We start from the raw sequence: 16082 nt of genomic DNA, 5'->3' as shown, positions 1-16082 counted from the left end.
ACGAAAGTCGCCGAGCAACTGTGTCCACCGTGGGCGCGCACCCTTACCTACTGATTTTATATTATTCGGCGACGGGGGCAGGGCGGGGGGATTATTGTGGCTTGCGCTTTCGATGCCATCGATCGTGCACGATATCTGTCCGATCGATCGAAGCGATGAATCGTACCGTGAAAGTGGAGCTTTACGGCACATTTTTGTACATCACTGAACGCATCATAACGAGACCGCCATTTTTATAATTTGCACTAGCAACACCAAACATTGACAACCCAAAATGCAATCATGGCGCACGGGGTACTGTGTTTTTAGAATGCTGAGAAGTTTTTACGTAAACACTTCATTATTTTGCTTTGTAATCCATTTAAGTGTTTTTATAAATTATCCGTAACTATTGAAGATTGTATTACTGCATACATGTGTGTCCCAAACTTCAAGTTTACGTCCATTCGCAATCTCATCTCTGTACTACTAGACACTTGCAGGTACTGGAGTCCTGAGAATTGCTGTTTTAGCCCTTCTGCCGTGTGTAACATGACAATATATGTGATATAAACCAAAAAATGTCGCTGTTGAATTGTTTGTTGATTACGTACGTGTCATTCGTTTTAATAAATCCGGTATTTTAACTTGTTCCAGATAACTTTGTTGGTGTCATAATGTCAGAGGCGTACGCCCGTGAGATACTGCGAAGGAATGTTGCGCAAATATGCCAAACTATTGGTTGGAATGGTATAAACTCAACACCACTGGATATTCTGATGCATGTACTTGAAAAGTACATCCATACACTTGGGACACAAGCCAACAGATATGCTGAGCAATTTAATAGGACTGAACCAAATTTACATGACCTAGGATTAGTATTTCGTGATCTAAACGTACATTTGCCCGAATTAGCAGAGTATACGCGCAGTGTTCCACCTGTGCCACCACCAGTCCCTGTTGAGAAGTTCCCGAGACCAAAAGAATCCAATTTGAATTTTTTGAAACCTGGCAGCCATGAAGTTGTCACTAGGCCTATGCATGTTCATGAACATCTGCCTCCCATGTACCCTGAAAAGGAACGAGATACCCCTATTGTTGCAGACACCATTGAAATCCGTCAAAATGGCATTGACACAGTTGAAACTTCTAGTACAACATGCACTAGCCCAGAAATATCAGTTACAGATAGCCCAAAGAAGTCTAAGGATATTTTCAAAAGACCCATTGATCCTGTCTCTTTACCAAACAGTAAAAGGCCAAGGTTACGGTTGGATGAAGAAGAGCGGACAAGAGAAATCAGCAGTGTCATGATGACTATGTCAGGTTTCCTCTCTCCAGCTAGGGAAGGTAAACTTCCAGAAGCTAGGCCCCCTACTGTTATTTCAGAAAAACACTATGACAAAAACAAAACAAATTCACATCATTCAAATATTCCAAAACAGCCAACACTGGAAAAGGCTGATAAGAAGTCTAAGAAGAATAAACAGTTGAATGGAAAAATTATGAAAAGTAAAAGGAAAGACAAGACTCATAAAGGTGAGAGTAGTAAATCTAAAGATAGTAGTAAATCAGATAAGTATCCTCCTGGATACCCAATAAAAAGTAAAGATGTCCATCCAACACATCATAATCATGTGACAATGCCAGCGCCGAGGGTGGCACCACCTCATAAGCCACCTCCTCTGCTACACAGTCCAAGTCCTAGCCCGAGCCCTAGCCCAAGACCAGTGCTGCCACCACCACCATGCCTGTTGCGGAGCCTGTTCGACCAGTCATTAAAGAGGAACCTATTGACATTCCTCCACCGCCACCACCAGTAGTCAACAAACATTCTGTGGCAGGTGAAGAGGCAATCCCAGTACCAAGGAAGATACCCATTCATAAATCACCCCTTGTTTCAAGTTCTATGCCAACCCATAAACAGCCAATGTCAAATACTTTCTTACGTGACATAGAAATTAAAAAAGAAGTCATTGATGAGGAAGAGAAATTGGCTTCCCAACCTGACAGATCAAAAATTAATATTTTTAAAAGAATATCGAACAAATCAAAAGAAGATAAGAACGCTCCAGAGGTTGTTACTGATAAAACACAGTCTGAAAGTATGATCTCAAAGGTGCAGAATTCTGCACATGATAACCCAAGTGAAAGTGTTATCCATGAAAATGTTAGGGTTAAATCTGAAAATGCAATTGTGAACAATAATGATAGTAGTGCGTTAGATTTATCTAAAGATATGGACCTTACAGCTAATGAAGTGATTAGCATTGATGATGATTCAATGGAAGCAAGTCCAATGGGGCACAGATTTACACCGCTAGATCTGCGTCCAGCTTTATCAATTAATAAATCCCTTCAAGCACCATATCCCAAAGATGTAGCTAGTGTCAGTCCTAAAATTAATAAAAAGGAAAAGAAACACAAAGAAAAGAAAGATAAAGCTGCTGAAAAGGCAGCAAAACTAGAAGCAAAATTAATTAAGAAACAACAGCAGCAATTAGCATATGAAATGGCTAGAGCAGAAAAACAGAAAATGAAATTAAGCAATATGAAATTACCAAAATCAAGTAGGCCAAAGAATGATTCGAAAATGCCTCAAATGCATTCAGGGTTTCCATTCTTTCCAGCCATGCCTTCAGGTAGGGGTTTCATGCCTGGCCCAGGGCTAATACCAAACTCTAACCTTATACCAGGAGGTGAATTTCTGGCTTTAGCTAATAACCCTGCCTTAAGGGGCTTGCCACCCCCCGGTTTGCTACAAAACGCATTTTTAGGTCGTGGAGGTCCAGGGTTAATTCCTGGACCTGGTTTTCTGCCTGGTGCTCTTGGTCCTGGCATGAATCCGCTCATGCCCTTGGGAAATTTCCCCCACTCCTCACGTTCTTCTTCGAGTAAGATTCCCCCCATGTTGCGACGTCCTAGCTTAGAAGTAATTCCTGTAGACAACGACGAAGATAGAAGTACGCATAAGTCTCCGATGTCTCGCGATAAGGAGAGACATGACAAGCACAAGTCGCCAACCATTCCAAACATTCTTCAGAAACATAAAACAAAATCACATAAAGAACACAAATCTAACATGTATAAAATGCCCCCTATACAACCAGATATTACGATAGAGTTAAATCCTCCTAAAGTTGATCCAGTGAGGCAAGAGCCGCCAAGAGAGCCCCCGCCACCAGCACGCGTCGCCTCGCCCGTGCCGGCGCCCGCGCCGCCGCCGGAGCCGGAACCGCGACCGAGACCATTAGAAATACCGAACGTTGTTCCCGAGGTTTCGCAAGAACGAGCTCTTGACAAATCGGAAAAGAAAAAGGATAAGTCACATAAAAAAGAAAAGAAAGATAAAGATGGTATCAAAATTAAGAAAAAGAAAGATAAAAAGGACAAAGTGAAGGATAAAAGCGAAAAGAAAAAGGACAAAGAGGAGAGACAAGAAAGTAAAGATAAAATAAAAAAAGAAAAGAAAGATAAGAAAAAAGAAAAGACTGCCGACGGCTTGGTACCTAAGCTGACTCTAAAGCTCAATTCATCTAACTCGAATTCGCCCATGCCGCCGAGCTCTCCCGATATTTTCAAACTCAACATCAAACCGGTTGTCAAAAAGGAGGAAGAAGAAAGCTCATCACTCAAAGAGGAGCCCGTTTCACGGGAACACAGTCGGTCACCGGAACTTGCGCAAATATCGGCGCTCGTGACTGGGCCACCGAAGCAGAAGCAATCGAAGCACAACCACGTCAGCGAAGTGGATGGTCCGGGCTCGCCACCGCCATCTAGCAGCTCCCCCGCGCGGAAAAATCGGCCTCCTTCAAGTCACACAAAGTATAAGCGAATACTATTCAAGCCATTGTCAAAGAAGGGTCATGTGGAACTCGACGACGAAGGAGCTTCTGCGTCGGAGGAGGCAACGCCTGTTCCGCCTATGTCGATGGATAAGCCTAGCGGGCCATTACCGACGCCGTTCTACATGGACGAGCAAGGGAACAAAATATGGGTCTGCCCGGCTTGCGGACGACCGGACAATGGCTCACCAATGATAGGGTGCGACGGCTGTGATGGCTGGTACCACTGGGTGTGCGTGGGCATCACAGAGGAGCCGGGTGCGACAGAGGACTGGTTCTGCCAGTCGTGCCTTGCGAAACGAGAGGCCATGGTGCTGGCGGGTGTCGCCTCCGGCAAGAAACGCGGACGTAAACCAAAAGGAGAAAAAATCAGAGACTGTAATTGATACGGACCTTGCATTGTTACTGAGATTAGGTATAAATTTTTTTCAGTTCGGTAGTAAATGAGCAATTGGAATGTGAATTGTTAATGGATTATTGTTGAATGATATCATGAGAAAAATGTTTTCATCATTTATAATTTAATTGATAGGATAGTATAAGTATAGATGATAATTGAAAATTTTAACATAAAATGTTGAACATAAAAATAGTGTAGTTACTCGTAATAATTACCATAATTTTAATATTTTGTTACGATTTCTCTTAACAACCGTCTCTCGGATAAAACGCCGAGCCGGCGTGTTAATACACTTCTCGCGTGTAATAAACATAGATGATAATATAAGATTCTTTTTATATTGTACAAAAACTGAATTTACTTAAGAAATTGGTGATGTATAAAGTATGTAATGTAGTGAATATTTAAATAAACAGATAAAGGCTGGATGTATTTTCAGTCAATATTTGAATAATATTTTCATATTATAATTTTAATATAACCCTGTTTTTTTTTTGTTAAAGTTGTTCCTCCGATTTTTATGTACAGCATCATCAGTAATTAGGTACTTGGAGAGGGAGGCAATGTAAATTTTGATTTTAGCCAGTGGCCAATTAAATATATTGGTACTCGAAATTGTGGTGAATTATTTAAACTGCAACCTTTAACCCCCCCCCTTTAATTGTATTATTTGTCTAGTTGTCCCTAAACGTTGTCGATCTAAATCTTGACGAAACAAATCTGACCCTTTAGCACAACTTGCCTTGTTACGCGCGAGTCCATACATCAAGCGCGACTTCAAGTATGGACTCGCGCGCGACAAGGCAAGTTGTTAGAGCGTCGAGTCCGAATACATCAAGCGAAACGAAGCTTCAGTAGATATGGATCTCTATCGCGCTTGCGTACGACAGAGCAGCGGCGTATCGCTTTCGTGGCGTCGGAGAGGCTCGGGGGACTGCAATGATATCGTTCACTCGAGTTAAGGCAGTTAAGCACTCGTAGGTACTTTTCATATTTTTTACACTGCAAGTGTGAAGAAAAACGTGGGGCGTAAGAATATTCCAAACTTAGTCTTTAAGAGGATACGGTAGCGAAAATGCTAAAATGGAAAGGAGCCCCCCTTTCAACTCGGGAATTTTAGTTAAATATACAAGTGTTATTAACTAGATTTATCGAAAAAAATTGTCCATTAATAACAACTCAGTCAAAAGATATTAAAAGCAGAATATCAAAAAAATCAAAACGGTCCGACACAGATAAAAATAATCACAATCTGTGTTGAAAAAATCATTGCTCTATCTTCAAAAACCAGGGAGGAAATAGTCGAGAGCGTTTGTATGGAAAATTGACCCCTACCGTATCGTCTTAAATCGCTCCGGCAAGTCGTCGCCGTTAACTTCCGCCCCACGTTGCTCTTGTTATTCGATATCTCCGTCATTTCTGAACCAATTTTGAAATTTGGATGATTCTGAAGTACTTATATACAGATGAGAATGATTATCAGAACGGAACTCTAACCAGGGGCGGCTCACTCTTCATCAGCAGTTCCACTGCACCAAATGTCACTGTTCTGGACGTAAGTGCATGCTGTTCTTATAAAAATACCAAAGTCACTATAAGTGTGCCGTTCAGATTTGAGGAGTTTCGTTTTGACCATCATCAGCAGTTCCACTGCACCAAATGTCACTGTTCTGGACGTAAGTGCATGCTGTTCTTATAAAAATACCAAAGTCACTATAAGTGTGCCGTTCAGATTTGAGGAGTTCCATTCTGACCATCATCAGGAGTTCCACTGCACCAAATGTCACTGTTCCGTACGTAAATGCATGCTGTTCCTTTAAAAACACAAAAATCACTATATGTATGCCTTTCAGATTTGAGGAGTTCGATTATACGATTCGAATCTGAAAGGCATACATATGGTGATTTTTGTGTTTTTAAAGGAACAGCATGCATTTAGGTACGGAACAGTGACAATTGGTGCAGTGGAACTGCTGATGATGGCCAGAACGGAACTCTTCAAATCTGAACGGCACGCTTATAGTGACTTTGGTATTTTTATAAGAACAGCATGCACTTTCGTCCAGAACAGTGACATTTGGTGCAGTGGAACTGCTGATGCTGGTCAGAACCGAACTCCTCAAATCTGAACGGCACACTTATAGTGACTTTGGTATTCTTATATAAAGAGCAGCATGCACTTACGTCCAGAACAGTGATATTTGGTGCAGTGCAACTGCTGATGATGGTCAGAACCGAACTCCTCAAATCTGAACGGCACACTCATAGTGACTTTGGTATTTTTTTAAGAAAAGCATGCATTTAAGTTCAGAACAGTGACATTTATTTAGTTATCTTTGTTAAGAATATTGAGTTTTCAAGTCAAATTTTGTCAAGCTTCGTTTTCTTATAATCGGATTGAGGAAACTCCTCAAACCTTAACGGTATGCGTATATTTATTTGTGTTGCCATCAAATAATTAAAGCATTAAAAGCAGTTTAAATAATTTTTAAGAAAAAAAACCGTCGCCTTTCGGGTTCAGGTGAAAGCTACTTCCGAATGTTGGATTATGTAGAAACGTGTAGGTATTTTTTAAAACTGCTTTTAATGCTTTAATTATTAGATGGCAACACAAATGAATATACGTTTAACGTTAAGGTATGAGGAGTTTCCTCAATTACTCATGAATCCGATTATAAGAAATCGAAGCTTGACAAACTTTGACTTGAAAACTCAATATGCTTAACAAACATAATTAAATAAATGTCACTGTTCTGAACTTAAATGCATGCTTTTCTTACAAAAATACCAAAGTCACTATGAGTGTGCCGTTCAGATTTGAGGAGTTCGGTTCTGACCATCATCAGCAGTTCCACTGCACCCAATATCACTGTTCTGGACGTAAGTGCATGGTGTTCTTTATATAAGAATACCAAAGTCACTATAAGTGTGCCGTTCAATGTTAATATCTGGGCAACCGAGCTTCGCTCGGTTCTGTTTCGTATCCTTGACATGTGTCGCCATCTAGTTCAAAAATGAATAGTACCTACATCGAGCGAAAGAATTCTCAGCACGAGATGGCGCGCATTTCGCCACAAAAACTCAAATAGTGTATTTTCTATTCGTGTTAGCCTTGACCTGTGTCGCCATCTAGTGTTTGCAATAAATAGTACTTACATCGACCGAAAGAATTCTGTCTTAACAGTACAACTACTGCACACGAGATGGCGCGCGAAGAAAAACGCATGAAAACTCGAAAATTCGCGTTTTCCGGGACCTAAGGATAAGTTAGACCGATTTTTCACCCCCAAAAACCCCCACATAACAAATTTCTGCGAAATCGTTAGAGCGGTTTCCGAGATCGTCAGTGTAAATAAATATATATATAAATAAATAAATAAATAAATATACAAGAATTGCTCGTTTAAAAGTATAAGATTAAGTAGTTAAAATAGAAGAAAAGTAATTTCAGCGTTTTTGGATTTTCATCCTATAAGAAGGTGAAAATGGGGATCAAAGTTTGTATGGGAAATAAGTTTTATTTTAAGCTATAGACTTGAAACTAGGTAAAAAGGAAGTGGAGTGTGAAAGAAGAAAAGTAATTTCAGCGTTTTGGAAAAGTCATCCTTTAAGGGGGTAAAATGGAGGATCAAAGTTTGTATGGGAAATAAGTTTTATTTTAAGATACGGACTTGAAACTTGGTAAAAAGGAAGTGGAGTGTGAAGGAAGAAAAGTAATTTCAGGGATTTGGGAAAATCATCCTTTAAGGGGGTAAAATAGGAAATGAAACTATGTATGATTTCACCTACTTTCTGAATTTGAATTGAAACTTTTCCTGCGTACTTAAATCAGATGTTACGGGTTTTAGAACTCTCTCGGCTCTCGGTGAGTATTAGCTGCCTGTAGAACGAAAGTACAGTCAGCGATCAAATTAACCAACCATTTGTAACTACCTAAGTAATCGATGTCGACGAATTTGTGATAAGTGTAAAGTCCCCGTGACGATTATTTTACATAAAATTTTCGACTTTGATCTTTAAACCCTGATCACCACCCACACTTATTACCTGACCTACAGATTACCTGAACGGGGAGGCATTAAAATTTTACTAAATTACTACATACGCCTCTTACTATCTTACTAAATATTACTTACTCACGCCTGTATCCTATAAAAGGGGTAGACAGAGCACATGAAACTACTCAAGTTTCCGGAGTCACTCTTGGCAATTGACGGGTAGGCAATAAAACAAAAAATTCACATTGCCAGCCTTTCGCCTATACCGCAATTTAACTCTAATCTCTTAGACGACTTCAACACCCCACGGGAAGAAAGAGGTGGAGAAATTTTTAACCCGTCGTCAGATAGTTTAAGCCAGGTTTAGACGAGCAATTAAATTTGCAGAAGTTGACTTCCACGAGTGACTTGCGTCGTGTAAACAGCTAACTTCTGTATTTTTTCAACTTCCGCTAGCTTGCTGCAAGCTCTGCGTGTAAACATCAAAAAATAGACTCGGCAAGTAACTTCTGCAATTATCGTACTTTGATCAACTTGCACGTTTAGACGAGCAATAAAACTTGCAGAACAATACTTTTGCAATGTAATGTCCATATGTAAACAGTCGCCGCAAGTTGACTTCTTGCAAGTTTTACAACTTGCAACACTTGCCGCAAGTACAACGTGTAAACACATTTTAGATATCCCTGCAATAACTTCTGTGTTTATTTTGTCGACGGAATAAAGTTTTCTTGCTGGCATGTCGGATAGACAAGTTTAGACACTTTAGACCCGTGACAAAGTCATCAAATTGATATCGCACTATTGGTATCACACAACATGGAGAATTATGGGACACAAAGTGTAAAAATTATCGAAACAAAATTAGGAAAAACAACAGCTTTGGCTAATCTAGCCGTAGAATTCAATACTACGGATATTGAAATTAACAAAATATTTCAAATTTGAAAACGCAATTTGATCAAGAATTAAAGAAAAAGGAACAACGTAAAAGCGGTCAAGTGGACACAAGCAAATTGGAATAAAAAAAATACTAATGGGCAACATACACATTCTGCGACTGAAAACTCCATGGTAACTTACAATGAGGGTTCATATGCATTTTAATTGAATTGTCAAGTTTTGAAGCTACTTTAAAAAACTACGTAATTCACTTCATATGGGTAGGTACTTATTTAATTAAATTTATTGATTATGTTAAAACATTTATTGTTACCCATAAATAGTTTAATAAAACTGTTTAGGGACGTGTTATTGTTTGTATGTTGGTATTTTGTTTTTCAATACTTGGTTTTAACAGTTTCAAGCAAAAAATTAAGGTTTTCTTCGCTCATTTTTACAATTTTTTTATACCGTGAAGGTTCTTCTTTTCGTAGTTCGATTAATAAATTGCGTTGTATTCCTATAACATACATACAATCACGCCTGTATCCCATAAAGGGGTAGGCAGAGCACATGAAACTACTAAAGCTTCAGGGCCACTCTTGGCAAATAAGGGGTTTAAAGAAAACGAAACTGTGGCATCCTATAACATCTCGTCTTAAAATCCAATCTTTTACCCCCTTCCGATTCTTCCGTGTTTTCTTCCCCACTACCTACTATTAAAATCGCCGCAGAATCGCAGATGCACGCATTTTACTATGAGCGGGCATTTTTAATTTGTAAATACTTGTGGTATAATCGCCAACACACTTGTCCCATTTAAACACGTATGCAAGAACTTGCCAGGAAGATCTTGCTAATAACTTCTAAAAGAGACTTGCGACAGAAAAATTGCAGGTAGTCTAAACAGACCAACGATTTGATGCAACAAAAGTTGCCACAAGTTATTGCTAATATAAACAGTCCTGCAAAATCTTTCAGCAAGAACTTGCTTGTCAGCTTGCAGATGTAACTTGTGCTACAAAAATTGCATGTAGTGTAAACAAAAACGCAAGTTATTGCTCAATTTATTGCAGCAAGAACTTGCTCGTCTAAACCTGGCTTTAGAGTTACTGCCTGCCATACTTCGATGCATTAGTGACATTGGATGATTGGACGGACTGCTATTGGTCCATAAAACATCTCATGAAAGGCGATCTGCCACTGCCCCATAAGCGGAGACTCATGGGCATGTGCATAGGGAGGTCTTTGCCCAGCAGTAGGACATTATAGGCTCTCAATAATAATAATAATTGGTGACATTCTGATTTCAAAGTTGGATTAAAAGTATAAGGCAGGGCTCTTGCATTTAAGAATGACCACATCTCAATTAAATTGTAGGTATTTTTAATAAGAAAACGTTTCATACCGATCATCGAGCTGGTTACTCGCGTTATTATTTACAACTATGCATGTATCATAATATACCCCGGGAATATTAGTTACTCAGGACTTTGCCGTTTATTTATATAGAAGACATTTATGTATGATCCCTCCGAGAATATCCGATAACGCAGGGCAAAATTTTTAATCCTTGGAGAACTTACGTCAGTATTGTGCACATCGTTGAAGCCCTATCCGATCCTATCCGCGGATACATCTAGGCTCCGGACATTTTTGTTTCCTCCTAGTCGCGATTCTAGACAATATTTATTCCACGCAGCTGAAGTTTACCACATGCGATATTCTTCACAGTCATTATTTCTACATGATCTTGATTCTACCTAGTCGCGATTTCACACAATATTGTTTTCCCCTCACTAGCTCGGAAACACGTATTTTGTCCTTTAATACCAGCGGGTAAAAACGCATTTTATCCACTAGTGGGTAAGGTAATTTGACCTTGAATAAAGTCAAATTAACTGCTTTTAAATTGATAAAAGTAGGTGAATCTAGTAATAAAGATGATTTACCACCTGTGGAACTACTGGAAGCAGTGATAAACGCATTTTTTGCAATGTAGTTTCCTCACTATAGTGAGGGGAAAAGTTTTGTGTTACACTCGGGTGCAAATGTATTTTACTTCTCGTGTGTTAAAAAACTCGCAAGTTCAGGATTCTATTCACGAACCACTCGCTTCGCTCGTGGTTCAACTATAGAATCCTTTCACTTGCTCGTTTTTCAATTCCACACTCGGCGTTAAAATACAACTTTGCCCCCTTGTATAACAAATAACTATTATCACCTGTGGAACTACTGAAAGCAGTGATAAACGCATTTTTTGCGTTGTAGTTTCCTCGCTATAGTGAGGGGAAAAGTTTTGTGTTACACTCGGGTGCAAATGTATTTTACTTCTCGTGTGTTTAAAAACTCGCAAGTTCAGGATTCTATTCTCGAACCACTCGCTTCGCTCGTGGTTCAACTATAGAATCCTTTCACTTGCTCGTTTTTCAATTCCACACTCGGCGTTAAAATACAACTTTGCCCCCTTGTATAACAAATAACTATTCCACACAACTGAAGTGTACCACATTCGCTATTCATCACAGTCATTACTTCTACACGATCTTGACTCTACCTAGTCGCGGTTTCACACAATATTTATTCCACGCAGCTGAAGTTTACCACATGCGTTATTTTTCACAGTCATTATTTCTACACAATCTTGACTCTACCTAGTCGCGACTCTACACAATATTGTTTCCACACAACTGAAGATTACCACATTCGTTATTCATCACAGTCATTACTTCTACACGATCTTGACTCTACCTAGTCGCAATTCTACGCAATATTATTTCCACACAACTGAAGATTACCACATTCGTTATTCATCACAGTCATTACTTCTACACGATCTTGACTCTACCTAGTCGCGATTTCACACAATATTTATTCCACGCAACTGAAGTTTACCACATTCGTTATTCTTCACACAATTATATTTCTATACAATTGTCGCAACCCTATTAATGTACAACATCGGTCACATCTCTGATAGAAAGGCACCCATAATGTGAGTACAAAGATAATAGCTTAGAATTTCACTAGATATAGTTTACGGTGAAGGTTTATGGCCCCGCGTTTCCATGACGTCGATTTGTTGTTAAGTACTCTTTCTCTTCGAATAATGCATACATAATGTTTTCGTTCACTTGTGTTGATTTATACTCAATAAAGACAATTATTTGTATATGTCGCAGGGAAATGGCCAAAACGGAGATTTGATCAAATCCCTAAGGGATATGATCAAATCACGCATGATGTCAAAATGGCGAATCCATTTCATGATTTCTCTAGAAAATTTCAGTTATTTGCAGACATCGGATTCCGTGGGGCGAAACTTCTTGACAGCTAGGGACTTCCTATATCGATAAACTCATTTATCGATACTAGTTCTATATACTAGTGACCGCCCCCAACATTGTGTGTGTTTTTTGTAACTATTGTTCTGAAGACCAGTATGAAATTCATACATAGCGTCTAAAATAAATAGCGTCGAAATAAATTGTGACGAGTGAACTTTTAAAAACGTTTTCAAAAAAGAAGAAGAAAATTGAGTTCTTATTTTATTATATAAGGTTTTTTTTATACTACGTCGGTGGCAACCAAGCATACGGTCCGGTGCGGTGGAAAGCGGTTACCGTAACCTATGGACGCCTGCAACTCAAAGAGTGTCACATGCGCATACTCTTTTAATAAAAAAATATTTTATAAGTAAACCTTTGTGTGATCACTAGTATTTAGAACTAGTATCGATAAATGAGTTTATCGATATAGGAAATCCCTAGCTGTGAAGAAGTTTCGCCCCACGGAATCCGATGTCTGGCTCATTTGACTAAATCCCTGACTCTGTTTAGTTAAATCACAAAATCGCCCAATAGACACGCCGCGTTTCGTCATTTCACTAGAATTGTTTAGCGATTTGATAAAATCCCTGAACCACGACAGTAAGTTGACGAAACGGGTTTATAATGTCAACTAGTTTTATCATTTCGCTAAACAAGTTCAGTGAAAAGACAAAATGTTTTAATAAATAATATAATAATTTAAAATAAAACATTTTTAGTTTTTTTTCTTCACTTATTCTATTTTTTTCTTATTTATTGAAAAAAAAAACTCTTAACACGGATTCAATTGAGTATAATGTCTTCATGGGTCAGATCAGATAGCGAGGTAAAATGAGTGCAGTAAAAATTCACCCACTGATTTTACCAGTGCAGTCAGTCATGTCAATGCAGGGCATCTTGTGGCGAGCTGTTGAGGAACAGCGACCTCACGTACCCAAGTGCTCCTGGGGAGTTCTATTACCCATGAGGTGGGTGGATGGGACAGTACACTCTACTTGTAGCTTGCCTGTGCTGGCCGTCCAGAGTCGTTAAGTCGTTTGCTCCATGGCCTAAGACGCGAGTTGGCACAGTGGCTTAACAGCTACTGGATAGAAAGCGGAGTACAGCTCTCGACACCCTTGAGCTCTCACACCGGTATTGCCCTTGCCGGAATATCAATAAAATACGGAGCTCGATTACATGTGTTTATTGTTCAAACGCAACTTACAGACTACTCAATACAAGGATGATACATGACATATATATCTATAGATACACTCATACACCTCACTCAATAACCCAGTTAATTTTAGATTCCATTAACTCTCAAATAGTCCTTACACGATGGCGGGTGCTGCCTCTGCGTTCGTCCCATGACATGGGCAAGGGCAGCATCTCCTCGTAATCCCCTTTACATTTCATTTAAGTGTCAAAAGGGACTCTAATCGTTGGCTTCAGCTTCGCGCACGCCGCCCAAAGGTCCAGAAGACCCTATGGTTTCCGTGTTGGGGTAGACATACAAATAATTAATATTCAGTTTACAGACACCTAGTATTTGATTAAAATTTTTAAAAAGAACTTTGATACCTATTTTGACATTTTATTTTACCATGTCACTAATCCAGTTAGAGATTTAATCAAATCAAGTGACAAAGGCAAGAATCTAATAAATCTAATTGGATATACAGTAGAACCTCGATAAGATAAAGACCAAGGGAAATGTTAAATTATTTGAGTTATAGAGGTTTTTACTTACTGAGGGTTTAAGTTAAAGAGTTTTTATCGGTTTATATTTTTACTTACAGAGGTTCGATTATGAGCTTTGTTTAATAAAGATAAACGAGGAGGTTAAATAAAAATGAAACTTTACTACTTTATTTTACATTTAAAGGTACATTTATTGAAGTTTATTCTACATAAAAAAGTCGGTATTTTTTTTTGTTTAAACTGTTTAGACTTAAACACCGTAAAGTGTTTACCAACAGCTTTCCTTATTTCTACACTGTTTAAACCATGTAAACAAGCATTGTTCTAAATTAGGGAACTCAACAATTCTTCGTCTTTTACATAAAAGACTTTCGCCCGATTCTTGCTTCTTCAATATTTCATCTTTGTTTTTTGATATGATGGATAATGTACTCTCATGTATTCCAAACTGAACTGCAAGGTCTTTTCTTTTCAATCCACTTTTCACAGCTTCAATCGCTTTTAACTTCTCAGCATATGTTAATGCTTTCATCAGTTTTCGTTTTAAATTATATTTTCACTCACAGTAGACACATTGTGCAAAGAGATGCTGCCAGAATGAAGGCTAAAAGATACTCACACAAACAAACAAATAAGTTACTGTACTTAGACTTACATTTTGAAGCCATTTGGTAAACACGTGTAAGCAATAGACAATGACAATGGTCTACAGGAAACCTTTTTTGATTGCACATTCGTCTCATTGAAAGATGATTGAAGTTACAAAGGTCGTCGTCAATACAACTTTGAGTTACTGAGGTGCGAGGCCCAAATTATTCGTTTAAGTTATAGAGGGTTCGAATTTTAAGTAAAAGAGGTTTTGGACTTCGAGGGGAAGGGAACACAACATTTTATAAATTTATAGAGGTTTTTACGTTATCGAGGTTTAAGTTATCAAGGTTCTACTGTATTAGATTCTTGCCTTCGTCATTTCATGAAACAAGTTCAGAGATTTGTTCAAATCACTTACAAGTTGAGACTTTATCATTTCCCTAAATTTGTTTATCGAAATATTAAAACGAGTTGACTTTGTAAGTTCGTATCGTCAACTTACTGTCGTGGTTCAGGAATTTTATCAAATCGCTAAACAAATCTAGTGAAATGACGAAACGCGGCGTGTCTGTTGGGCGATTTTGTGATTTAACTAAACAGAGTCAGGGATTTAGTCAAATGACTGAAATTTTCTAGAGAAATGATGAAATGGATTCGCCATTTTGACATCATGCGTGATTTGATCATATCCCTTAGAGATTTGATCAAATCTCCGTTTTGGCCATTTCCCTGCGACATAGACAAATAATTGTCTTTATTGAGTATAAATCAACACAAGTGAACGAAAACATTATGTATGCATTATTCGAAGAGAAAGAGTACTTAACAACAAATCGACGTCATGGAAACGCGGGGCCATAAACCTTCACCGTAAACTATATCTAGTGAAATTCTAAGCTATTATCTTTGTACTCACATTATGGGTGCCTTTCTATCAGAGATGTGACCGATGTTGTACATTAATAGGGTTGCGACAATTGTATAGAAATATAATTGTGTGAAGAATAACGAATGTGGTAAACTTCAGTTGCGTGGAATAAATATTGTGTGAAATCGCGACTAGGTAGAGTCAAGATCGTGTAGAAGTAATGACTGTGATGAATAACGAATGTGGTAATCTTCAGTTGTGTGGAAATAATATTGCGTAGAATCGCGACTAGGTAGAGTCAAGATCGTGTAGAAGTAATGACTGTGATGAATAACGAATGTGGTAATCTTCAGTTGTGTGGAAACAATATTGTGTAGAATCGCGACTAGGTAGAGTCAAGATTGTGTAGAAATAATGACTGTGAAAAATAACGCATGTGGTAAACTTCAGCTGCGTGGAATAAATATTGTGTGAAACCGCGACTAGGTAGAGTCAAGATCG

At 38.6% G+C, this 16082-nt stretch overlaps 1 protein-coding gene across 1 annotated transcript; it reads left to right on the top strand.

Moving 5' to 3' along the window:
- Positions 1-289: 289 nt before the first annotated feature.
- Positions 290-4842, top strand: LOC125228713 (transcription initiation factor TFIID subunit 3-like). Its single transcript, XM_048133374.1, has 3 exons — positions 290-482; positions 637-1712; positions 1745-4842. The coding sequence occupies exons 2-3, from the start codon at positions 657-659 to the stop codon at positions 4211-4213; spliced, it is 3525 nt and encodes a 1174-aa protein (XP_047989331.1). The 5' UTR covers positions 290-482; positions 637-656; the 3' UTR covers positions 4214-4842.
- Positions 4843-16082: the final 11240 nt, after the last annotated feature.

This window comes from Leguminivora glycinivorella, chromosome 1, assembly GCF_023078275.1.
Source record: "Leguminivora glycinivorella isolate SPB_JAAS2020 chromosome 1, LegGlyc_1.1, whole genome shotgun sequence".
Classification (NCBI taxonomy): Eukaryota; Metazoa; Arthropoda; class Insecta; order Lepidoptera; family Tortricidae; genus Leguminivora; species Leguminivora glycinivorella.
This window is presented reverse-complemented; position numbering and strand designations above follow the sequence as displayed.